The following is a 27,881-nucleotide window of genomic DNA, read 5'->3' as shown; positions in this document are numbered from 1 at the left end:
GTGCCCCTCCTGCAGTGACGGAGTTGCAGCTATATATACAAAAAACACTGGATGGCACTCTGATTATAGACAATAAGATAAACCACACAGTAGTGGAGATCAAAGTTTCACAGGCTCTCCCTCTTATCAAGACATTGGAGCTTATTCAGACCCGGTCGCAAGCGGCCACTTGCTCGTACGCGGCCGATGTTAAGCGACTGCGCATGCAAATGCTTCGTACTGTGCGTGCGCGATCTACTCAGAGCGATCGGAATCTGATCGCTCGCCAAGCAAAGACAGCCCAGTGTAATGAGTGACAGGAGAGGCCGTTTGTGTGTGGTAACGGGCAGAACACTAATAACGTGGGAGTGGCGGTGCGAACGCAAGCGTGCCTGGATGTTTCAACGCCGTTTCTAGGGCGTGCATAATTAACAGACAGCGTCATAGTACACGTCATCGGCTTTTTTTTTTTACCAAGAAATCCTCGCAGTGCTTGCGGTAAGGTAAGGCAACCACAAGCACTGCGAGCCCTTCCAATGGTCCTCGCTGTACCAATGTTTATTAAAATTATTATCATCCTGGAGATGACGTGCGCTAGTGGGCGTCTCTACATACGCTAATGGGTGTCTGCATACACAAAGTGATTGCTCACAAGACAAAGTGGGCCTTTCCGAGCGAGCGCCTGCCACGCTGTCACTTTGCCGAATTTGCATACGAGGGGGCGAGCGATCGCATCTAGCGAGCGTCTCTGAATCGGGTCCATTATGTGTGTGTATATATGTATATATATATATATATTGTGATATAGTCGGGGTAGGGGTCCCTCTCCTGGGGTAGATGGACACCTCCTTACACACAGCAGCCAGGAAACAGCACACCAGTCCAGGGTTTTCGTGCAAGCTGGTCGGCACCAGTTTTATTGTGCAATATAAACCACAAAATAAATAAAACATAGAAATGAATCCTAGCACTTCTGGGTACTAACTAGACAGGTTATTCCCTCTACAAGTGGCAGGGCCTACTGCCTTACCACACACACAGCACTTCCAAATAACAGTGTCTCTGAACAAACCTCAGTGTCTGTTCTTCCCCAGGGTATGTGAGACGCTCAACCAAAACCTAAAGCTGGCCACACATCTAAAGATTATCTGTCCAACCAGCCAACTAGTTGGAATGAAAATCTGGTAACGTATGGGAGTAAATGATTATCAGCAATTTGCGCCTAAATGCCAGAAAACAGATGAAAATGGTCGTTCAAACAAGTTTGTTAAATGTTTGATCTAAACAATTTGTTCAAACAACAGTTTTTGTCCAATTTCCGGCGTTTGGGAGCAAATTGCTGTCACGAATGGTGCTTGAGAATTACCTGACTCAGGTGTTGAAGTGGATTCAGCGGAGACCAGCTTGACTGGAACCATGGTTGAGGTAAATAGCTCTATTTGCGAAAGAATTGTATAGCAGTGAGAACTGCCTTTGGTGATAAATGACAAGAACAGTAAACTTGTAACGTTGGAGTGGAATTAGTAGAAGACTTGGAGGAACCGGACTGGGACTGGCAGGAAGACTTGCTGAGTTGAACTGGCGAACTTGGAACTTGACTCTGGACTGGAATAACGTGGATTGAACTGATGAACTTGGAAGTTGACTCTGGACTGGAGTAATGAGAATTGAACTGGTGAGCTTGGAACTTGACTTCGGACTGGAGTATCGTGAAATGGACTTGGAATATCACTCTGGCCTGGAGTATCGTGAAATGGACTTGGAATATCACTCTGGCCTGGAGTATTGTGGAATGTACTTGGAATATCACTCAAGACTGGAGTATCGTGGAATGGACTTGGAATATCACTCCGGACTGGAGTATCGTGGAATGGACTTGGAATATCACTCCGGACTGGAGTATCGTGGAATGGACTTGGAATATCACTCCGGACTGGAGTATCGTGGGCTGTACTAGGAAGCACTGGTAACACACAGGAAACTTAGGATCATAAGTCATGCAACAACAATGGACATAATGCACTGGTTTGGGAACTGGTAGGATTTCTGGATTGCCAGGTATTGCTGTAGCAGGTTTTCTGGATTGCCAGGAATTGTAGTAGCAGGAGCCCGGGATACACTAGTACAGAGTAGCAGCACGAACCATACACCACAAGAAGTAACGAGATGTTCAGGCCCAGAATGCTATCAGGGGAGGATATACATACCCTGGGTCTGGCAGCAATTGGTGGATACGGACAGGTGGTCTGGCAGTAGCATTCTGAGTGGTGGAAGGCACAACATGCAGAGGGAGTATTCATCTCTACAGCACTGAGAATCAGAACCACACCTGTGATTCCAATCAAGACTAGCAATGCTCACAGACAGAGTAGAGCCCAGGTGAACAATCAGTGTGGAAGGGAATGCATACAGAGAAGTGTTGCAGCCAGCATGATCAGAGAAGATTCTCCAGGCAAATTACACACACAGATCCATGGAGCAGCTGGCAGAGGTAAGTCTCAAGGCAAAAGGTAAAAAACTAGCCAGGGTTATGACAATTGCTGATTGTCATTTGCTTTCATTCCTTACCAGATTTTCATTCCAACCAATCAACTAGTTGGATGGTTGGATGTAAGTTGGTCTTGTGTGTGGCCAGCCTTACACAGCTTATCTGAGCCACCAGGTGCAACTACTAATCAGCCTGCTCTCAGACTGAAAGGCCCAACACCTGGAATGGCCTGTGGATGGAGCCCTCCCTTCTCTTCTCACATCCACACCCCTAGAACCCATTATCCGGCTTTTACCAAAAGCTGACACTTCTGGTCTGTTTGGCATAACAGACATTCCTGGGGTTTTTAAAACACATATGATAGAAATCTGGGACACACATATATGCCATCCCAGACTTCACCAGTGCTCCCACCACAATATATATATATATATATATATATAATTATATATATACAGTGTTCTCCCCAGGCTGTTTTCTGCGGGCGCATCGCCCGGCAGAAACAGCTTGCCGCCCGGCACTTTTCCCCGCCGACCCCCGCTGTGGAACACTAGCCTCTGAAGTGACCAGAGGCTAAAGAAGCCTCCGATCACTTCAGAGGCCAGCGTTCCAAGTGATGCACTGCGTGGGTGACGTCATGACGTCACCCGTGACGTGAGGAGCCTTCCCCGCGCGTCTGCTGGATCTAGTTAGATCCAGTCAGCGCGCGGTAGCAGCAGCAGCAGCAGCAGCGGCGAGCGGGAGACCGACCAGCAAGTAAAGGTATGTGCTGGGGCCGGGACCAGGACCAGCCTGGGGGCAGTTTATAATGGAGCCAGCCTGGGGGCAGTTTATAATGGAGCCAGCCTGGGGGCACTAATTAAGCCTGGGGGCACTGCATAAAGGGGCCAGCCTGGGGGCACTATTTAAGCCTGGGGGCACTACATAAGGGACCAGTCTGCAGGCACTACATAGGGGCACTACTTCAGCCAGGGGGCACTGTATAAGGGCAAAGCTAAACTACAGGGAGCAATGCATAAAGGGGAAAACTACAGGGGGCACTGTATAAAGGGCACAAATACAGGGGGCACTGCATAATGGGCACTTTTGACTGAGAGCCAGTGGGGGAGCAGCCTGAGACATGTCGGGCTGGATTGGTCTGGGAGATACCCCTTTTCCCGGCGCGCGCATAATTGCGAAGGCCCCCACCCGGCTACTTCTGGATGCCACCCGGCTGGAAAAAATTTCTGGGGAGAACACTGATATATGTGTGTGTGTGTGTGTGTGTAAATATTGTGGACTTGTATTTTAGGTGAAGCAGTCCTTTCAGTGTCATATCCTGCTTTTCACTGTTGTGGAGGTATTAAGATCCTAAAAGCTTCCTGTCTGACATGATGAAAGTGAAATAATGATCTCAGTCATTTGTACCAGAGGATGCCTAGTTGAAAAGAACTCTCAGATCAATTTATTGAAAGCTACAAAGGGCAATTGGAAGGAAAAGCATGAAAGCCACATTTGCTTCACGCGGGGCCTGTTCTAAGTGTGTCTTTCATTTTGCATTGAGAGTCAGTAAGGCTGACATCTGTGTCTCTGTGACTCATATTTATCTATGTAGGCCAGATAACACTTCCTGCAGTTCTCATCCATTTGGCAGAAAGGACAGGATGACAATATATGGTGGATTCCCAGTTCATCCATTATACAAATGTGAGATTATATCTTTCAACTGGACACAAATCTCACTGTCCCTCTTTACAACCACATTGTTTTATATACTGTATATGTGCATCTGTGACTCCCCAAAGGGCCTGTGTGTTCATAAAGTTAATATGCCGACTTCCACACGGTGAAAGGGTCATGGCATACCACTGCGGATGTAGTCATGGAGAATTGGCGTTATGGCTGGGAGGACTGGGACATGTATTGGGAGTTTTGAGGACACGGGCAGTTTTATATCATCAGTAGTTTTTTTATTGAAATTTGAAATGACAAACAAGAATGAATAAAAGAAGTGGGGAACAGGGAAGGTACACAGAGAAAAAAGGAGTTGAATGGGGAGGGTATGACAGGTACATAGGGCCTGATACAGCAAGGATCCCAGTTGATATGTATGCAGTCGGCCTTGTTGTTGCTTTCTGCGTATGCATCGCAGCGCGCGTGCACGAACTAGCTATTGCGATCGGGACTGCGATCGCAGAGGATACGCAGACCCATGGTAGAGTGCAGGCGTGCCGGTGCGTTGCAGTAGCATGCATAAATTAGCCACTGCGATACCATACGCTGCCTTAGGCCTCAGTGCGTGCGCTGAAGTTAGCAGTTACTGAGTGAGGTCTGACCTGCCTTAACTGTGCATATGGGTCCGATGTTACTCGATGTTACCGATTAATTTGCTATGTTGGCTAAGTATACTGGTGTGAGTAAGGGGAAGTGGGCGTGCTTATGTTAGGCTGCGATCGCAATGTGAATGCAATTATTGGCATATCACCGCTAATATTAGCAGCTGCGTTGCTTGCGTATTAGCAGAATAGCGATCCATGCTGAATCAAGCCCATAGTCCATAAATCAAAACAAAATGCATGAACAGTCAAGAGCACGGCATGACATAGAGCAGAGTAAGCACTATAAAAGTAAAACACTCAATGACACAAGTTTGACTAGAAAGTGACAAAACACATAGGTGACCCAGTTAAAAGGAGCTGCAGTCAATGGTAAATTTGTGCCACTTGAACCATTTCATAAGAGACGAGGAGGCAGAGGTGGAGTAAGGAACATTAAGTGTTTCCATCTAGCAGTTTTTTTAATTATTTTTGTTTTTCGTATTTGTTGGGATGTATGATCGCAGTGATTTTAATAGAGTATATTATTGTGTTTTATGTTAAGTTATGTCTATTAGTATTACACAGAGTATGTGTGTCATGGGAGGGGAAGATATAGCTCTTAAGGCGGGTATCCACTACTAGATATACAAACGAGAGCACAATTACGACATTGAAATCGTGCTCTCGTTTGTATATATAGTGATGTGCCTAGTTCACTCTTTCAGTACAGGCACATCCATCATCCCCGCACATGCTGAACCTTACGAGATCGTCAGGTTGACCAGCATGTATGGGCGATGATAGATGTCGGAAGCGACCGGCGTGCACTCGCATCGCAGGTTGCTTCCGGACCAAAACATGCACGATGCATGCGCGGTTTTCAAGCGATTGCACAATAACGACGTCGTTATCGTGCAGTCGCTTGCTGAAATCGCCTAGTGGATACCCCATTTAGGGATACTGTTGTAACTGTGAATGATCTTTTAAAAACATGTTGAAAAATTGTTACATAGTCAATATTATGAAAACACAAGTATGTGGCGTTTGCAAGATTGTGTGTAATAACTTAATGGGAAAGACTACTTATTACAAAGTATCCTGATGTTTCGAAGGATGGTGATTATTGAACCACTAATACCATGAAGACACACCCTATTCTGTACAGTCACATGATCGATGCAAGCCAACGACTGGTCGCAAGTGGCACTGAGGTCGCATCAAAGTCCAACATACTTAATTTTTACACCACACCTTCCATTCATATAAATCTTTTTATTTTTCTCATAAAATACGCCTAAGTTATGTATTATGTGTCACTTTTGTATATTTGAAGCTTTTAGTGCATGGGTTGAAGCAAAGCTGGAATGTGTTAAATGCCTCCTGTTATAAATATGGGGCAAAACCCATAGTTGCCCAGAATTTTTGAGAGACTTACAATTTTGGGGGAGTTCTCCCGGAATAGTGGATAAAACACCTCCGTGCTGCAGGGTGGGCAGGGTGCGTGATAGTGCGCTTCACTGTGAAATGTGTCATTGCATCCCCAAGCTGTAATGCTGCAAATCACTGCAAGATAGTGTGGGGTGCAATAATGCAAATTGTAGTATGTCCCCAACCTTCCCACTTGGATCTCTGCCTCGACAGATTTCCCAGAGGCCTCCGAGCAGGGCCGGATTAAGGCTTGTGGGGGCCTCCTCCAAGCCACAGAGCCCCCCCCCCTTCCCTCCCCCCAGCCTCACGGAGCCTACCCCCACCACACCCCCCCTGATTACTTACTTTGAGTCCCGTGATACTGGCTCTGTGTTCTGAATGCAGCAGCACAGTCAGCACTGCTGCATAGAGCGCAGAGCGGCTCTTGATGCCCGACATCAGTGATCAGCGTCACGGACATGATGTGTCACGTGATGCTGATGAGGAGACTCGGGAGCCGCTCTGCGCTGCATGCATTAGCGCTAACTGTGCTGCTGCAGTCAGAACACAGAGGTACGGCAGCTTAGCCCCCATCCGGGAACAGGTGCCACACCAGCCTGTCTTAAGACGCCCACTTGTGCACGTCATCTCCAGGAAGTGTATGCAACCATCGGTACATCGGTTACCATCGGATGCGATCGCAGCGCTTGTGGCTGACCATACCCTACCGCAAGCATTGCAATCACTTCAGTGTATAAACCAGACAGGTGACGTGTACTATGACGCTGTCTCTAAATTATGCACGCCTCTGAAACGTCGTTGAGATGCTCAGGCACGCCTGCGTTCGCTCCTCCACTCCCCCGTTTCTAGTGGCCAGCCCCTGTTACCACCCACAGACGGTTTCTCCTGCCACTCACTCTGCTGGGCTGTCTATGTGCATCGAGCAAACGCTTCTCGATCTCTCGCAGTGCTTCGCACACGCGTACGCATGCGCAGAATGCAAAAATCGGCCGGCTACGAGCGAACGCCTCCTAGCGAGCAGGTCTGAATCAGGTCCTGAGTTCCTGCTGAAAAATAGCACTGCTCTTATATTATAAAACCAATTAAACCAAGCTGAGTTTTGAGTTTACATTCTTTAACTTACAGTGTGTATTTCCCATTTATTTACATTCCTGAATGTGTAGGAATAGGTCCCTATGGGATGTAGTTATGTTGCAGCCGCCGGTCTCAATACTGACATCTGAACCCCAACAAGGGACTTAAGATAGGCGTCGAAATACCGGCGCCTATCTTAATCCTGACGCCGGAAAGCCAGCCCGAATGAGATAAGTCCGGGGCGCCCTTAACGTTAGCCGCGGGGGGGAAGGTTCGGTTTAGGGAGCGTAGCGGTGTTAGGGTTAGGTTTTTTTGGGGGTGGAGATTAGGGTTAGGCACCCCTAGGGGGGAGGTTAGAGTTAGGCACCCCCTCTAGGAGGGTTAGGTTTAGGGTGCGGTAAGGTGGGGTTAGGGTTAGGCACCCCTGGGGGGGGTTAGGGTTAGACTCTAGAGGGGGAGGTTAGGGTTATGCACCACTAAGGGAGGGTTAGGGTTGGGGGGGTGGGAGGGGTAGGGATAGGGTACTTACCTCCCCTGTCGGGATCTTCTCCCTTTGGGCTGCCGGCATCGAGATATGAACTTCATACCCATTCCAAAGGAATGTATGGGGTCCCATTTATTTATTTTCATTTAAAATTCTGGGATCCCTACTTAGGAGCAGTGTTGGCATCTGATTCATATCAGCCACTATCTGCAGGTCCTTTATCACCAAGGATGGCCATCTCTGTGCAACTGGGGAAATTAAATGCTCAGTATTGTTCCATTCACTAAGGCCCACAGCTCAAATGACCAGAAATTGCATAAATTATAATAAATTATTGTTATGCTGTGCTTTCTGCCAGACGCCACCTGAGTTGCCTGTCTGTATGCCCTTGTCTGATGTGGGTGATGAGGTCATTGTTGTGACATCACACTGTCTGCACTGACCCTTCTCACAGTCATCTCATTGTCTGATAGATCCTGCAGTGAAAGCACTAAGGGCTCTTAGCTAGAATATTCCCCTCTGACATCCCTCATGCTTTTAGCTTAATTAAACCTGTATGCTAAACCTCCTTCCTCCTCCCCGGCACTGACATAAAGGAAGAAGTAGGGTTGGGGGAAGGGTGGGATATGACAATCCTTTAATGACATTATCTATCAGAAGGTTCCGAGAGAATAACGTCTGGAAGGAGGGGAAGGAAGAAAGTGAAAAGAAATATACAGAGTAAGCAAAACAGCATAGAGAGAGCTGATTATTCCACAGTCTCAGAACCTAGGATAGGTTTAATTGATGTAATGTACTGGGCTATAGAACATCTGTCATCATTATTCGCTGTATTGTTATGTGTTCAGAATTCTTCTGTACGGTTTATGGTAGACTTATTTTGTGATGGCTCTCTTCTTACTCTTTCGAATCACGACGCCCTAGAGTATCGGCATGTTTTCCACGACACCCCTGGGCCAAAAGTTTCTTATTGAGAAATTCAGCAAAAATTAAATATAGTAAATTGTGCTTATGTCACCCTTAGGCTCAGTTGTGTGGGTGGGTGACAGGGCTGGTCTTCTTTTTGTCCACAAATGTTTTGATTGGCAGCCATTAGCAATGGTTTTGCCTATGGCAATGACTAAAATATTTTTTATTTGGTACTGAACCACCAACCCAAGGCAGTTCTGCAAGTGCCCTGAAGCACCCCAGGATGCCACGGCACCCAGTTTGGGAACCACTGCCATAGGCAATAAACCCCACGCTAACTTTTGCGCCACATGTGGCTGCTGACGAGCAACACTTTCCCCACTACAGAACCACAACCTGCCACCCATGTGACCATAAAACACTCAATCCAGAAATATCAGGAGTCCTTTAAGCAAAATACCCAAACCCAGGTTATTGAGATGTGCATCAGAAGGTCTGCAAAATGGGGTACACTCTAAATTCAACATAGGGTGTCTTATCACCTTAGCACCTGACTCTAGAATGAAATGGGAAATTACTATATTAATCTTCCTAGAACTGTCCAAAAGCAATGCGGTCCCAAAAGCCCCTCCAAACTTGCTATGGCACCATCTCAGACCATACTACAGTTATAATGGGCCTCTTGGACTGGCCCTCTGAAACAAATCAGCCTTCATCTGTGAGATCAGTTGGCCTGAATCATTCTCACCCAGCCATCTGGTCTTCCCCACATTTTCACTACTGTGAAGATAATTTCCAAGACTGCCCCCCCCCCCCCCCACCCCCCATCATGAAACACCCTACCACCCAACCATCTAACCATGTGACCATGTGACCACCCAAAAAAAACACTTACCCTTTTAGCCAAGGCGCGTCTTGCTGAGCAGGTCTCATTTCAAGATAACAATTCCCGAATGTACGTCATTGCACTGTACAAAACACAAACTAACAATAATTAACTAGTAAACACAGCGCTACCTAGCTAAGGATAGGGGAACTGCATCCCAGGTGAAGGCAAAAACCACATGAAAACCATCAGCGTCTCAGGCCCCTTTGGAGGGGAGAAAAAAGGAAATACCTTCACGCCCCCACTTCAGAAGCGGCAGAGCAACATACATCTTGGGTTATCACAGAAAGAGCCAAACCTACAATTTATCCTAATCAACATACATCGTATTGTATATTTTCTGTGTGAACATGAGTGAAAACAAAGAGGAAAAATACCCATATATATATAGAAGCTAGATGCATTCTGTATAGAGAAGGATCAGCTATTGTGCTGGACCGTTACACAGCAAGTCTATGGGGCCCATTTATCAATGATAGCTTTTGCAATGCGATCAGGGCATGCCAGTAACGCCCATGATCGCATTGCAAAATTCGATCCTATCGGCTGGACGTATCATCCGGGACATGCAGGGACACGGGCGATGTGATGTCTCCGGGGAGCTGCCGGCCAGTGCAGGGGGTGCTGCACATGCACGGTCTCGCGGACTGCACATGCACATCCGCCATAGCCGGGGAGGGTTCTGGCAGATCCCTCTGTCGGCTAATTATGCGCGGTGTAGCCCATAGGCTACAGCGGCTAACGTCATCTTCAGAGGGCGTTAGCTGCAGGGGCCAATATCTGGAATGCATTGTGATCCCTCCATTACCTCTTGCAGACGGCTGCAAAAGGTAATGGAGGGATCACAGCAGGTATCGGCACCTGCTGTGGTCCCTCCTTAATACATTCTGGGGATACTTAATATTTGAGGCAAACCACCCGTTTTCGGGGATTATACCTCAAATGCAATGTAATAAATGGGCCCCTATGAGCTTCAGAACACCGTCCCTCCTCATCTTTTCCTGCTCAGTTTTGACCTCTAATTTTTGAGTTTAGTCACATGACAAGGTGACCTCACAATTCCTAGCTGCTGTGCTATCAGTAGGACAAAGCCCTCCATCCCCCTAATGAGATTTATTACAGTAACTGATACATCTGTGTACTGTGTAGCTGTATCCGCTTTTAACCCATTCACCATTAAATGGCTTGTAAATCAGTGCCATAATACACAGTGTAGACTTCTGCCATCAGTGCAACTTATCATGGTCTAATTGTCCTAATTGTTTAGTATTGTGCTGGTCATATACATGTGCCAAGACCACGTTTTACATTTCTACTAATCTTTATGCAGTTGTACATTGGTTTAGTCTGCTAGGATGTAATTCTACTACATTTGATCACTTTGACTCATGCATCCACATATTGCTCTTTGTCTGCGGTTTCGCTTTAAAGGAAGGAATCATCTCCCACACATTTTTGGGGTCTGGTAGTATCACTTCCCCAAACTGGTATGCAGTCAGACTGTCTCTGGTTAAAATGTCGACATTCACAATTTCGTCAGCAGAAGGCCGACATTGTTGATGTCATCATAGTTATAATGTTGACATCATTTATCTGGACACCTGGCAAATGTTGACATTGCCAAAAAGTCGCCGTTTCCATTAAAGTTAGTGTCAGGGTCATGCTAAGTGTTAGGGATTAAATCAGATTAAAAGCACTAAAATGTCGACATAACGAATGTTGATATGATTAATGTCGACATTATGGACCTGTCAAACATGTTCGATGTCAAGATTACAACCATGTTGACATTGTGCGTTGACAAAATATACACACCCTCCAAACTATATAATATAGTAATGCCACAGTAGTTAGCAGAACTGGGAAAGTATCAAGTAAAGATGCTCAAAAATATGCAGTTTGTACACGCCATTTGCCGCTCGCCTATGAGGTTCATATTTCAGTTTCATTTGTAAAATGATATAAAATATTTAAACTCTCACATTTTCAAACTCAGCCAATGTATTTAAGTCACAGAACATGCAAACGTGCATGTTTTTCAGACTCAAAAAACTCTCAAGATTTAAACTCTTCATCCAGGTGTTTCCTGTTTTGAAAATACAACTCGATCAATGTATTAGTGTGAGAGTTTTACTGCTAAACTCTCACATTTTCTAAACTCTCACCCTATTACATTTGGCCCTGATGTTTGTTGTTCACGGTTAGGAAACGTTAAATGTATACATTTTTTCACAAGTGAAACGGTTCGAACCATGGGCGTAACTGCAATAGGCGCAGGGGGTGCAAATGCTATGGGGCAGTGAATAGCCTCAAACATGGTCAATTCTGTCTGGAACTTTGCAAATCCATCTGAACAATTTTTTTTTTATTTTTGTACTAATTAGACAAACCGGTTCAAGAAATGAAGTGTGACTGGTTTGGGCATTTCTAGTAGCAAGCTACATAATGTGCCATCTACAGGCTGTTAATAGGTACTGCATCATTATTTAAGTAAACTGGATAGCTTGGTATAACTTCAAAATTGTCTGAGACCTGGATTGACCTGTAAGGGTATCCTTTATTTTTAAGCAAAAAGAATACAGCATTAACCACCTTTGTATGTTCTATTGGTAGGTTGTTCACATGTAAGCAGGATTGGGCACTGACCTAAATATTCAATGATTGATACATTCTCTTTAAAGTGATCCCGTAACAGATATACAGTGGCGTCGGCTATTGTGGATTCAAATGTTCATGAGAATACACCCTACCAATACACTAGGAAATAGTGACATCACTGAGGCATGAGGCACTTTGTGAAATTATAAGATTGGTTCAGCTCACCAACTGCTGATATCACTGTTTATATCTGATGGGTCCACTTTAAGTTAACCAATAGCAAAATGAGACATTAAATGTTTGCTTACATTATAATGGATTATGCGGATTAATTTTCTGTTTTTATGCTTGCTTTGCAGACATCTAATCCACATGGACTACAGAGAGACTCATTATAGCCCCAGTGACATTCCTATTGTTCGGACCCCCAATATGACGGTATGAGTTGGTGAATGATGATGATCATATTAGATACATTTATATTATTATTACTGTATATTTTGATTGTGCCGCAAAATTCTGTAGCACCGTACATGGGGGGAAAATGGAGCATAAGAGTATTCTCCTGGTATATGATGTCTGTGCATTGTGTGCTGTGGTGGTGTAAAAACATATAGTAAATGCAAGTGATACTATATATATTTATTATTTATTACCAGTAATTTATATAGAGCACACATATTCCGCAGCACTTTACAGAGAATAGTTGGCCATTCATATCAGTCCCTGCCCCAGTGGAGCTTACAATCTATATTCCCTACCACATGCTCACACACCCCAGGGTACATTATATGAAAATGAATTGCTGGTAGTAGGACACAAGAGGGTATGAGGCGCGACTAGCAGTAAAGATGCATTGAACCAGTACTTCCTTTTAAGGTCTCATCATAATTTACACAGATAATTCACAAATATCACGGTATAGTAATAGCACCCACTAAGAGACACCACTTACATCACAGCCCTGTACAGGTGATGAAATTATTATTTTTAATTTCTATGGTGGCACAGCGCTCTACATAGTGGACGGAACACACAGCAACATAACATAGTGCATGGGTGATTAGACCGAACAGTTATATTCACAGATATAGATAATTATAATCTGCAGATTACATCATTTATGTAGAGATAGTAGGAAGAGAGATGGTTCTCGCATATCGGATTGCTAGGAGGATGGGTGGCATATAATGGTAGAGTCATGACAGAGTGTGGAAGGATTGGAGCAGAACAGGAGAAACCCTGGAGCAGGGGGTACAGTTTCTAAAGTGCGGATTTATAGAAGTGGAGATGTTGACCTTAGCAACCAATCAGATTCTAGCTATTATCTTTTAGAAGGTGCTAGATAAATGATAAGTAGAATCTGATTGGTTGCTATGGGCAGCATCTCCACATCTAAAAGCCCTACTTTAGTAAATATACCCCCAGGAGTGGTAGAAGGTGATGGGAAAGGAGGATAGACGGCAGTTGTTGGCAGAGTAAACTGGGTGGGAGGGAGGTGATGTGGAAATTGGGCTTCAGATGTAGTGCGGGTTTATAGAATAGGAGATGTTGCCCATAGCAACCAATCAGATTCTACGTATCATTTATCTAGCACCTTCTAGAAGATAATAGCTAGAATCTGATTAGTTTCTATAGGCAACATCTCCATTTCTATAAATCCGCACTTTAGCAAATCTACCCCAGAGTCTCTGTATACCACTTCCAAGGCAATATAGATCTGTTCCCTGACATTCTGAACCTGAATGTATCACATAAGACCATGGTTCCCTTCCTACCAATTTGATCACACCATTTTGCAGATCTAAGGATAGTAAAAACTTCCCTTATCAATTTATTTTTATTATAAACCTTCTCCCCAACTACACCCAATAATAGCAGGGGCAAGAGGTGTGGAACCCACACCACTTAGGAGATATTTATTCCCCCATGCACCCATGCTAGTCCATTCTCTTGACAGTGCTGGCAGAGGTCTTTTGTGTCTCTGTACCTCTGACACTGAACTACAGCAGATTGGTTGGCTGACAGTGGTCTGATATCCTGGACATAGGGACCAGGCCTTTTCACCAGAAAAAAACAGCAAAAAGATAGCATAACCCCTCCCTTACATGCACCTGAGTGATATTCCTGAAGTGATTGAGCAGCTACCAACAATGATGGAATTTCATATTAAATATGGTAATTTACCATGGTAATACTTTGTTTTTGTTTTTTTTTTTCACAAGGATTACCATGGTACTTTGCATAAGGAGAAATATCTTAGAGCAATGGGGGCTTATTTATTAATGTCCATAGTTTTGCCCCATTCTTGAACATCTGTTATCGGGCCACGCATGCGCATAGGTCAGGCAGTTGGTGAGGGATTCAAAGATCCCTCTCCGGGGGAACTGAAACCTACAGTATTTGCTAGAACGGCTCTGACAATTACATTAGTTATCGGGGCCAGGCTGAGCTTTTCGAAGCTTAGTAAATTGGACCAGATCACAGACCCCATTGCGAATTCTGGGTACTTTAGTCTTAGTTTCCCCAATGCAGGGGATATCTCTGATGTTTCCTGAATTAGACATTTGTAGGCATGATACGTAAAATCATCATCATTTTCAGGAGGGACTGGTCACCTGCTTAATAAATAGGTACCTTTGGGTAAAATTTAATTTTGGTATAAAAGAAAATAGTTATTTTGGCTCATGGCAAATTCAGCCATTTTTGGGCAACCTGAAAAAGGTTATTGACTATTAATGAACATTTAGCTAATTTTGGTTATCCCGCTGAGTGTTAGTTACAGTATGTGGGCGTCATGGAGCCACTGGCTTCACTTGCTGAATATGGCAGCCATAGATATGTCACTGATTCCTAGTGAATCAATAGGCTACGTTCACAAAATGGCTGTCTGTAGTGGAAGGGTGCTGCACTTGGATAGGTTTGCATGGAGAATGGCATTTCTCTCTTGTCAGATATCCTACATACAGATGTGTTCTCATACATCTAGTCTCAATACACCACGCAACGCGACTTGCCTGGCGTGGGTGAGCCACCAGGTCAAGTACAACTTTGCTAGCGTTAGACGTTCTTTTTTGCTGAAAATGTGTCTAAGTCGCAGTGCGATGTGACTAGGACGCACCTGCAGAGTGTGCTAATTAATTACACAGGTCTGCGAAATTTAAGGTATTGAAAGCTTTTTTTAATAATACTTTTATATTCTTAATTATACTCCTGTGTACATCAAGATATAGTATATTGAAAAAAATTACCAAATCACATTTACCTATAAGGGGGTTACATACATTTTTAAGAAAAAAAAGTTTAATTGTTTTTGACATATTTATTGTGAAATACGAAGAAGTGTAGATGATAGCACTGTGTTTTTGTCTTAATTACATAATAAAATAACAACATAATCAAACAATAATAGAGACAAAAACCATAATTATTGAAAAAAATCGTTAATAACATCTTTAACGTCTTGGTGGAACCGTTCACCCTGTAGTCTCCGAGATTATTCGGGAAATGCTCACTATGGGAATTCAAAAAATTTACCTTTTATAGCATATTGCAGCCAAGGTTTCTGTAACTATTAAGTATTTCCCTGACAATTTCTTTGTAGTTTGGATCCTTGACATTGCCTAAAAATTTTGAAATCACTTGTTTGAACGAAGTCCACGCCGAAAGTTCCACAATATTCATTACACGCCCGAAATGTTAATATTTTAATAACTTTCTAATGTCGGAGCCTGTAAAAATGCCTTCCTTCAGTTTAGCATCGGATAGGTTAGGGAATTTGGTGCAAAGATATTTGAAAGTTTCTCCATCTTTAGGCAGTGCTTTTACAAATTGTTTCATCATTCCTAATTTTATATGTAGAGGTGGAAGTACAACTTTATTTGGCTCACTACTAAACTGGATTTGATGACATTATTTTTTCCAATTTCTAAACTTTTTCGAGCTGGCCAATTGTTTTTTTGCCAATGTAAATTTTTAGCTCTGCTATCCCATTCATAGAGAAAACATGTGAATTTAGTGTAACCTTGTTGCTGGCCAAGTACCATGCATAACATTTTAAGATCTCCACATATTAACCAGTTGTGTCTTGCATATCCAATCAGTTCCAAAACAGTTTTCAAATTTTCATGTTTCTTAAAGATAGACTGAATGTGCTAATGGTATTGGTTATATGTGACACATATGTGATATGTGACACTTGTATGTCTGTGTGCAACTGAATCTGTGTATTATTATTATTATCATCCTTTATATGGCGCCACAAAGGTTCCGCAGCGCCTTACACAGTACATAAATGAGCACACAAGAAAAACAAATAGTAATACAAAAACAATGTAGGACAAGGACATGGTTTATAGACATAGCTGCATAACACAAGCAGCAGGACATAAGCAACCAAGTGTTAGGCGCCGTTGTGGGGAGTTAGGAGTAAATTATACTATAAGTAAGGGGAGGAGAAGCACGTGAGGGATGAGGGCCCTGCTCATGAGAGCTTACATTCTAAATTGGTAGGGCAGACAGACAGGGGTGACACAGATGGGGTAGATAGTGAGGAAGGAGCATGGAGCAGTGGGTTAGGATATGTGCTGCGGAAGGTGTGTGTTTAAGATGACCTGATGTTATGTCAAAATTAAGTCCTTCATTCATCTATCTCTATGACAGAAAATAGATTTTGTTTATGTTATTTACATGAGAGATGTACAATATAAAGTTGTAGCACTTTAATGTTTGTGTTACATTTTAGCATCTATATGCATCCTGATAAAAAATGCAGTTATATTGGGACTGTCCCACCATCCTAATACAGTAGTGAATACTTTAATCCCAGCTGCTGGGTGCTATGCCATGCTTCTGTGAGTGGGTGCATCTCACATGCTAGACCCACCCACAAATGGGTGCAGCCATCCCCAACATGCTGTGGTCCCACAGGATGTTGCTGTATCCGGGCCCAGAATTTCTCTTGGCAGCCCAAGAGGTGACAGCAGAACCAGGAGGGAATGGGGCTTAGTTGTGGGGTAGCTAGGCCATGGAGGGAGGTGGTTGAGAGTGGAGGAACTAAAAAAGGCAGGGGCAGGGGAAAGAAGGCAGGGGAAAGAAGCAGAGGGTTAGAAAGCAGACTGATGAGAGAAAGAAGGGGGAACAGCAAGCGGAGGAGACAAGAGGGGGAGGATAGGGATGAATAAAGTAGAGGATTGTGTGGGCGCTGAATACGGGGGTGTTTGAAGTAAGAGTGTTCATGCTATGGACAAGGTAATAAGTAAGATGAAAACTGGAGTGGAGGCTGTGTGATGTAGAGACAGTGTGATGTGGAGGCTGTGTGATATAGACAGTGTGGATTAAAGTTGTTAAATGTTCAAAAATATAGATAAAAGAACAGTGCTGCTAATGTATGAGCGCAGCTCCAAAAGTGATATATAAAGGAGAGGTGTGTGAGTAGTGGGTGCAGGAATTAGTTATTAAACAAATGATTAAAGTGGATACATGTGATGCAATGGGAAAAGGCAATACAAACAAGAATTTATGTAGTATGAGGGCAAAATTACAATGTACTGAGCTGATCCAGTCCGAAGTTATGATCAACAAAGATCAATCAACAAGAGCAGCACACAGATAGGGAAGTATTTGCAATGTCCAAGCAGTGAGTGCAGTAAGGAGTTTCCTGGATATTCATAAAGCAGAAGATGGTGATTTTGGTAATTCACATAAATATGTTGCTTATTGTCGTTCAGAAACTGTTCTGGTTTTGAGTTCGTTTTCCCTCAGTTTTCGTCCATTTTAGCTCCGGCGTAACTCCGACTTAGATTATAAATGTAATTACAATTTGATAACTAACACTTTGAATCTAATACAGCCTACGTCTATGCAGCCTTAGGCCCTCATTCAGACTCGCTCGCAAGCGCTATGCGCTCGCAAGCAGGTCCATGGTGGGGCACTGCGCATGCGCCGCGTTCGCACTGCGCATGCGCAAGCCCTGGAGCGAGAGAGAATTCTCTCGCTCTGGGGCTCGCTACAAACGGGGCGGCTGTCGATGTTGATCGACAGCTGGCCCCGTTTTGTAGGCGGGGAGGGGGGGTGGCTGGCCAAACGGAGGCGTTCCCGAAGAAACGCCTACCATTTGGGGGCGGCCCTACTGACATCACGAGTGATGTCAGTAGTGAGCTTCCGGCTCTATTAGAGCCGAAAGCTCACTGGGGCTTGGGCAGACGAGACCCTACCACAAGGGTCTTGTCGCAAGTCCCAATTGTCGCGATGGTCAAGACCATCGCGATCATCACCTGGTCGCTCGCTAAAGCTGTGGGTGGTCACCCACAGCTTAGCGAGCAGCCAAGAGGCTGGCTTTAAAAAAAAAAAAAGCGTCCGCCCTAATTCAGAGTGAGCGCTCGCTTTTTGCGGGCAGCTCTGAATGAGGGCCTGAGTGGGCACAGTGTATAAAGCACAATGGAACTTGGAATGAAAAAAGCCGCGGCTGCTACATTGTAGACTCGGTCGCTAGGCTGCGTTTGCATGTAGCCTGCTGATATTTGCAATCTGCGCATGCATACAAGACGCACTGCGCGTGCGCGAACTAGTCCATGCGTTCGGGAAGTGTTCGCACCCTGTACACAGACGCTCCGCAAGCATGAGTGACAGGACTTGCCGTGTGTGGGTGGTGGATGGTACTGCAGGTGTGGTGGTGCGAACGCAGGTGTGTCTGCGTTGGAACGCCATTTCAGGGGCCTGCATAATTAAGATGCATCGTCAGCATACACGTCACATGGCTGAATTACACACAGCAGCACTCGCAGTGCTTGCGGTAGTTATGGTCAGCCACAAGTGCTGCATGTGGGTCCGATGTTACTCGATGTTAACGATTGTTTAATACACTTCCTGGAGATGACGTATGTTACTAAGGGAAATGGGCGTCTTGTGTCAGGCTGGTGGGCGTCTAAATACATACCGCGATCACACGGCAAGACATAGCGGGCGTGCTAATGTCTTGCTAGTGATCGTGTGATCCGCATACTTTGGCTGCTGACGGCTGCGTGCGAACGCATCCTAGCGAATAGGTATGAATCAGGCTCACAGATTCATAGACTCAGTCGCACAAAGACATACAAATGTCGCATATCAAATCAAGTCTGCTGGTGCCTCCTAGTCACATCGCATTGCGACTTATGCTGGCCATACAGGGTAAGATTTTCTGTCCAACCATCCAACTAGTTGGTTGGTTGGAATGAAAATCTGGTAAGGTATGAAAGCAAATGACAATCAGGAATTTGCTCCCAAACGCAGGAAAATGGACAAAAACTGTTGTTTGAATAAATTGTTTAGAACAAACATTTAACAAACTTGTCTGACGACCATTTTTATCTGTTTTCTGGCATTTAGGAGCAAATTGCTGATCATCATTTACTCCCATACGTTACCAGATTTTCATTCCAACCAATCAACTAGTTGGATGGTTGGACAGAAAATCTTACCGTGTATGGCGAGCATTAGACACATTTTCGTAAAAAAAAATACACTGCAAAAAAGACGCCCGGCACTAGCAGAATGTCACGGAACCTGGCGCGCTGAGAGGGGCTTTTTGGCGCAACTGCAGCAAAGATGTTTAAGGACACATCTGTATGTGACTTAGTAATGCCCCTGTTTACTTTTCTGCATTCTGCCTGTTCACCCTGAGTGACCTAAAATGTCCTGCTGTGAGAACTATTATTTGTTTTTGTATAATTCATCAGCACCAACTCTTCTTCTGGTGTACATCAAAACATGTCAGATATTAGCTCGGTCACAGGACGTCCTGTATAATCTGTGGTTTGTCCTATCCATACTGCTTGCTTTGTATATTTTTCTGCTGCTGCTGCACCATTTCCTACCTCAGATAAACTCTTGTTCCATTTTGGTTTGACCTGTAATCCCTTTCTGTTTCCTAACACACTTCTGAGGCCTGAGGCTGAATGTAATAGGGAAGTAGGTCAGGAGTGAAAAGTCATTGCTCTGTGGTCCGTTTGGATTCGCGCATACAGTGGGATTCCATATTTATTTATAGAACATGCAGATATTACCCACCACATGACAGACACAGAGGGTTAGAGGAGGACAGACCTAGAGTCAGCCAGACCCTTGGCCTCATACAGATGTGTTCTCATACACATAGCCTAATCACGCGGTGCCTGGTGCGAGCGAGCTGCGCCAAGCAGTGTAGCGTCTTTTTCGCTCTAATGCACGTCTTAGTCGCAACGTGATGCAAGAAAACCGCTATATGAGACTTCACTGATCAATTTGATATGCAACACTTGTATATCTGTCTGCGACTGCGTCTGAATCTGTACAAACAACTAAACTTGGCGTGAAAAAAGCTGCGGCCGCTGCATCATGACACTTTGTGTACATGGTCAGACTCAGTCGCATACAGATATACAAGTGTGCAGTCTCATGAAGCGGTTTAGTCACATCGCGTTGGGACTGAGACGCATAAGACCTGGTGCGCCAAGAAGGGCTGTTTGGCGTGACTGCAGCAATAGTGTATGAGGACACATCTGTATACAGATGCGCTCTGTGTGCAAATGCTTATTAGTTATTATTACAACATTATTGCAATTGTTTATAACACACAACTTGATCTGTCTTCAGAAAGGCCAAATAGTATACAGGCTTACTCACCCAGGATGTCTGGGAAAACAGAGAAGCTGCCCTGGACTTTGGAGAGAGTAGACACCCTCCCAGGTCGGCACACTTCCCTAGATAAGTGTTCGATCCAGGCCCCCTATAACTCAATTCTTGGCGCCATGCACATGCCATTTAGGCCAGACCCTCCAGCATCTCCCGGAGGAGCCAGGCACAAAGTCAGCAGTTATTCCACTTAGGAGGGAGCCAAATTGGACGGAACTGTCACTTAATAAGGACAACGGCTTGATCACCTGGGGAGAAACTAGCGCTGTCACTGGATGACCACATGCATAGATGTTTTGCTGATCGGCCCACTGAATATTCCAGCATATCCAATGGAAAGTTCATCTTGAGATAGTGGTATATGTGTGTATCATTTAATTATTGTCACCACTTCATTCTTGAATGCATTGTTGTTCTATGCATTCACTGCAGCTTGGATTTGTAAAATCTCCAGTGAGGACAGAGGAGATCCCTATGACAATTATAGCACAGACTCATTCATTTGTTACTGGTGATGGTGACATTTTCTGTTGGAACCTATTATGCTGTTACTTTATTCTGCTATGTAGTTTGTAGACTATGGGCCTGATTCAGACCCACTCGCGAGCGGCTGTCCGCTCGCAAGTGGGTCGATGCTCTTCACTGAGCATGCGCACGACGGAGGGAGCTCCGTCGTGCGCATGCGCCAGACGCGACGAGCGAAGGAAAGTCCTTCGCTCGTTGTGTCTGATCAAAGGGGGCGTGCTGTCGATGTTGATTGACAGCACGCCCCCTTTGGTGGGCGTGCCGGGGGCGTGCCTCCCTGACGGGGGCGTTCCCACGGGAACGCCTCCGTCAGAAGCCGGCCCACTGACATCACTAGTGATGTCAGTGGGAGTGATTTTGGCTCTGATAGAGCCAAAATCACTCCGGAGCTTGCGGTTGAAAAGCTCAACCGCAGGCTCCGGCTCGCAGTTTCGATGGTCGCGATGGTCACGACCATCGCGGCCATCAAAATGCACGCTCGTATAGGCTGTGGGTGGTGACCCACAGCTATACGAGCGTCCAGGAGGACGCTCCATTTTCATGGAGGGCGGCCCTCATTCAGAGCGTGCGCTCTGCTCAGAGCGTACGGCTCTGAATGAGGGCCTATATTAGGACAGGATGCACATATATCATACTTCTGTGTATATAACTATGATCGACATAGGTACGAAAAAATTTAAAAGGGCAGTGCTTTTACTAGCAAGACATGTCTAGTAAAAGCACTGCCCTTTTAAATATTGGGCATGAACACAAACAAAAGTGTTAGGTTTTACAATCCGTCACTTAGTAAATAAACCCTAAATCTTGAATTGGTAAAAGAAAGGTGCTGAAAGGTTAAGTTTACTGGCAGCACATCTGAGACTGCCACACTATACTAAATACAGTATCACAGGAGAATTGTATATTGATTGGAATTCTCTTATGAACAGCCTTTTTCTTAATGAGATGACTGCAAGAAAAGACAACAAAACTATTTATATCATACATTTCGGCCCTGATTATAGAATGAGGCATTAAACACCAAATGATCATTACTCATAGTGCAGACAGTGTTGTATGATGGAGTGCTTGCATCTGAATTAATTTACGGCGTGACTATACAAAGGAGAGTGTTATATATGAATGGCGCTGGCAGATAACCAGCTGGGAGAATTTCCCCTTTAAGTCTCTGTGAACTGTCATAAGCCTCTGGGAAAAATTCACTTCGTACAACTATGTCTTTGTCCTATGCAATTCCCAGTCCCCCAACATCATGTGTATTATATCAGCAGCAGGAAAGGGTTAAATCTTACTCGGTGAGGTCATCGCGCCCGCCTTATCCAGAGAACTTGGATTGGGTCTTTAGGGAAGCGGAAGTGATAAAAGAGATATAAGAATGTTGAATAGAAAGAGCCCAATGTTCATTGTCCGTTATTAGAATGTCTGCTTCCAAAGTGACCAAAAGTGACCACACTCATCTCTCTGTGATCTGGCCGAGATGTCTGACATTATTGTATGGAGTCTAGTCACTAGTGCTCTCCGGAATCTCCATTCTCCCTGTGCTATCGGATGTCTTGCCATCCTTGTCAGGCACGTGTCCACACTGCTGCTTCCCTCCTACTGTATTAGAGCCCGAGGTGATTCACACCCGCAGATGTCTGTACACAATTCTCTGTCCCTGAGCAACAGGTTTTCATATCTACTAGTGTTACAGTCTGTATTGCTTGTCTGATCGCCTGTTTTTGCATGGCTTGTTACCTTACTACCCCTGTGACCCTGACCTTTGACTCGTCTGAATAGAAGCTATCTGCCCTGTTCTCTGGCCAGTCTCCACCATTGTTTGTATTCTCTTACTGTTCCTTCAAATGTCGGCAGCTTCCTATTGATGCAAACCCAGGGGGGTACTATCTGTGGGTGTCCCGCTGTAATGTCCATCATACAGGTGAAGAAAGGACATCAGTTATACCCCTTTTATTCTGGCCAGGGTTGATTCCCTGGGTCGAGTGACCCGTCAATCCAACCTGGGTAGCGAGCAGGGTTGAGCACAGGAACGACTTGTGTAACCCTGCATTGTGAACAGGGGACCTGAGTCATTTGACCAGGGTCCTGTTCACAGCATAGGAAGACGCGGATTCCCAGAGCTTGGAGTTGATGTAATCTCCAAGCGCTGGCAGGAGAGAACCACTGCGCCCGTGTGCATTGTAAACGGCGTTGACCCGGGGACAACCTGAGTCGGAGCTACGGTATGAAAGGGGGTCTGTCCGGATCTGACTAGTCAGAACCGGGTTTTTGGTGTAAAAGGGGTATAAGATATCGCGCACCAGATGCAAATCATCATAAATGACATTGAAATCACAAAGCACAAAAACACTCAATACTATATTGTGTACATACTGTCATACACGTAGGGCCCAACACAGCTATTTTACCTGTTAGGGGACGAGTGTATAGCTACAGCTCTGTGCATCAAACCCAAAAGTGTGACATGTGAAATATAAGGTAATATATGGGTCCGTCAGAGCGATAGTTTATCATCGCAAGACACAAAGTTGGGGTCTGGCATTGTGTATTTCGTGCTAACAACCTGCTTGAAAATACCCCTTATTTATAGGATGACCTATATTCTCACATTATCTTTCTTTGAACTGCGTAGGTAAATTGAAAAAAAAAAATATTCTGTTTCCACTAGGACCACTGTTATTACCATGGAGTCGTTCAGGGGCAGAAAGACTCCAGTGTGGCAATCAGCACCTGCTCAGGAATCAGGTAAGGAGAAAACGCTGCCCCCACTGCAGCTACATCCGTGTGTCACGTTATTGCTTTCATCAGTGGATTATTAGCCCCGCTCTCCTAAGATTTATTAAACTTAACATTTCCATGTACTGGATTTAAAAAATCTCTTTGACACTATGGGGGAGATGTATCAAAGCTTGGAGAGTGATGGGGGAGATGTGCTAAGCTCTGGAAAGTGATACACTGGAGAGTGATAAACCACCAGCCACTCAGCTCCCAACTGTCATGTTACAGGCTGTGTTTGAAAAATGACAGTTGGGAGCTGATTGGCTGGTGATTTATCACTCTCCAGTTTATCACTTTTCAGAGCTTAGTACATCTGGCAAGAAATAAAGTACCAACCAATCAGCTTCTAACTCTCATTTTACAAGCTTGCTCGGGAAAAATGACAGTTAGAAGTTGATTGGCTGCTATGAGCAACCTCTAGGGCCAATTGTAATAGGGTGAGAGTTTGGAAATTGTAAAACTCGGCCCATGTCATAGAGCCCGAGAACATGTAAACTCGCACATTTTTAGACTCAAAAAACTCAGAATTTACACTCTCATCCAGATGTTTTCCCATTTTGAAGATAAACTCAACCAATGTGAGAGTTTATTGCTAAACTCCCACATTTTCTAGACTCTCACCCTATTACATTTGGCTCCTAGACTTTATCTCTCTCCAAGATTTGATAAATCTCCCCCAATATCCCAAGGGAAATATTTATCAAACCTTCTAAAGAGGACCAGTGGAGGTGTTTACTATAGCAACCAATTAAATTCTACCTATCATTTTATAGAATGTACCAGATAGATGATAGCTAGGATCTGATTGGTTGCTATGGGTAACACCTCCACTTGTCATCTTTAGAAGGTTTGATGAATGGTGGCCAATCTGATACTCTTCATGGGTCAAATGCAAGGCCCTCTATCCATCAAATGGGCTGCAGATTACCCAGTAAAGCAAGACACATGTCTTTAATAACATCACATGGCATGTTCATGTTAGATTAATAAGTGCTAGATGTTATAACAAACAAAGCTGACAAATCACTGTGACTTCTGGGTGACCAGATCTTCCACCAGCTTTTGAAGCTAAGTGTATATCTGGAAGAAGGACAATTTAGCGGAGAGGTAGGTTTTCTTCATCTGCCTGAAGTGCTTGTTGTTGCTAATGTGACCCATGATATACAATATCTGTGGAACAAAAAATATCCAGCTTTGCAACACATTGATATATAAAAGGGTCTCTCCAAAAATGCCTTACCCTATTTTAAAACATTAAAAGCCAGAATCATGCAGTTCTGTCCCACAGGTAGGGAGAGAGATTATGTCGCTGGTACTACACGGCCGCCATGCGCTGTGTGAGGGAAGTCATATGACGTGGAAGTTTGGGCAAAGAATATGATTTGTGGGTCTGATTCATTACAGATCGCAATTGCAACAACGCACGCAGATCGGCCGATGGTGCGTACTATGTATGCACCACAGTGCGCCTGAGTGAGTTGGCATACACTTACGCAGATACAAAGCCATCACTGAGTGAGTGACGGGAGGTCAGCGTTTGGGGTGGTGACGTTGGAGTGGTCGGAGAAACGCAGGCGTGCCTGTCCGTTTGAACGCTGTTACATGGGCGTGTGCATATATTAGCCACTGCGACAGCATACGCAGCTTGTGTACTCACTGCGTGCGACGAGGTTATCAATTTCAGAGTAAGTTCAGGACTGTTATGCGTGATGGGCCGATGTTACTCGATGTTTGGTATTACAGATGTGGGATAGCGGTAGTGGGCGTCTGTATCCTGGCTGTGTGACGGATTTGCGATTGCATTCATCAGCATATTTCCGCAGCAGGCCTGGGTGTGTAATCGCAGCTGCCATTGCAATAGTGATCTGTAGTGAATCAGGCCCTGTGTTCAGTGTTATTCCTGATTTATATCCCAGTGAGCTTCATCTGCTCCCCAACTATTATAACAGCTGGGGCAGCGGGGAGGCTTAGTGAGGAATAAAGCAAAGAATAGGAGCATATTACAGATAACAAAATGAGCTAAGGGCAACATATGAAGGTTATAGGGGCAGTAAGTGGCCCAAAGTTTTTAAACATATCATCTTTCATCATATCGGGTGTACAAGTATTTGTAGTTGCACATCTGCTAGAGAGCCACAGGTGGTCACGCAGCATGAAATACAGCATGCTGAGACTTGTAGTTCCACATCAGCTACAGAGCCACCGGTTGCCTAGATAGCATCAAATAGAGCATCCTGTGACTTATAGTTCCACATCTGCTACAGAGCCACAGGTAGCCCAAGCAGCATCATCAGCATGCTGAGACTTGTAGTAGCAGGAAAAAGACCTGTCGTCTCTGCTGTATAAAACGCTGTGTGATCAGTTTGTTTTCTTCTTTGTTTGCTTCTTTTAGGTTTTTTTTTTTTTATTTTTTATTTTTGCATCTCACAAATTGATGCTGGGCTATGTCAGATCAATAATTTACTGACTCAAGGGATAGAGAAATGTATTGTCTGTATGTAATAGAACGTCTTGTGTCTACAGGGGTCTTATAACACTTAGCAATAATCTAAGTTATGTGATGGAGCCATTGCCAGGAGACTGTCACCGGCACCTCATCTTCAGAGCAGAACATCTAGGTCTAGAAGGAGGAAAATGTGGACATGCAACCGCTAACCTGCAAAATGTATCCAGCCTCACATCCCAACGTTTTCATCATCGGGTGAGTGCTGGGCAAACGGCATACACAGCTATAGCAACAGCATCCCTTGCAATAATAATTTTCCAAAAGTAGAGATGAATGAAGAACAAGCCATATTGTTATAACTCCAATTAGATATGGTTTAGTGTGGGCTCATGTCAGGCTTACATAAACAGAAACAAACCCCAGCCTATTTACATACATACACATTAATAATAATTAATTGCACTGTACAAAATTGTGAACGAAGTGGTTTCCGGTGATATGATATCCCCCTAGTAATTACTTTTCCTCAACAAAATATTTCTACTTCAGTTTACACTCCCAGGAGATCAATGTATGAACAGATGTATATTATCTGGTGTCATACTTTTCATTAGCCAGTGATTTTCTCCTCCAACCTGATGTTCCAGGGCTGTGGCTGTCCGATACTGTAAATGTATATAAACAAACCCAACCACATCCCTTTAGTTAGCCAGCTATCTGATGCGGCCGTACAGAGGTTTAGAGTCATCTGTCCAAGAGATCTCTGCTCTATAGCTCAGACATGCAACATCTGTCCTCCTCATGCTACCCTATCTATGTCCTCATATAAATCTGTCCTCCGCAGGCTGCAGAATGTGCAGGAGCAGCCTGTGATGTACTGCTCATTGTATACATAAACCTTCATTGAACTATTAAGGACCCATCATTTAGGTTTTAAAAGTGAGAGAAATGACAGCTGTTATATTTCACAGTAAGACACTTCCAGTCTTTTAATGTGCTGTACGTAATAATCCCTTATTTTGTAATAAATATCTTTAATGCAGTGTTTGGCTATGAATGAATGCTAATGTTTTCAATTGTTCTCAGGTTTGGGTGGCATTGCTGCTTTTGCCGTTTATAAAGAACTTTCATTCAACAGCTTCATGACAAGCACTCAGTGCACCACCTCACACTCACACATATTAAATTAATATATACAAAATATAACATGCACAGTTATAGGATACTTAACAGCATAATATGTATAGTTCTATGAGTGTTCTTCTAATTAATTCCAGTCTCCCTAAAAATTATCCAATAACTGCCCTCACTAGCTACTAGTACTACAGGGGTACTCA

The 27,881-nt window shown here is 44.3% G+C and overlaps 1 protein-coding gene across 3 annotated transcripts in view; it reads left to right on the top strand.

The window, feature by feature from the left end:
- ADAM19 (ADAM metallopeptidase domain 19) overlaps positions 1-27,881 on the top strand; it is a 73,017-nt gene that overhangs the window by 9,358 nt on the left and 35,778 nt on the right. For all 3 annotated transcript variants that reach the window (XM_088478949.1, XM_088478948.1, XM_088478947.1), the window contains exons 4-6: positions 12,503-12,581; positions 23,989-24,065; positions 26,622-26,799. In XM_088478949.1, the coding sequence (XP_088335075.1) occupies positions 12,503-12,581; positions 23,989-24,065; positions 26,622-26,799 (334 nt within the window). The remainder of the gene's footprint in view (positions 1-12,502; positions 12,582-23,988; positions 24,066-26,621; positions 26,800-27,881) is intronic.

The sequence above is a fragment of the Taudactylus pleione genome, unplaced genomic scaffold (genome assembly GCF_031769625.1).
Source record: "Taudactylus pleione unplaced genomic scaffold, aTauple2 ptg000225l, whole genome shotgun sequence".
Lineage (NCBI taxonomy): Eukaryota > Metazoa > Chordata > Amphibia > Anura > Myobatrachidae > Taudactylus > Taudactylus pleione.
This window is presented reverse-complemented; position numbering and strand designations above follow the sequence as displayed.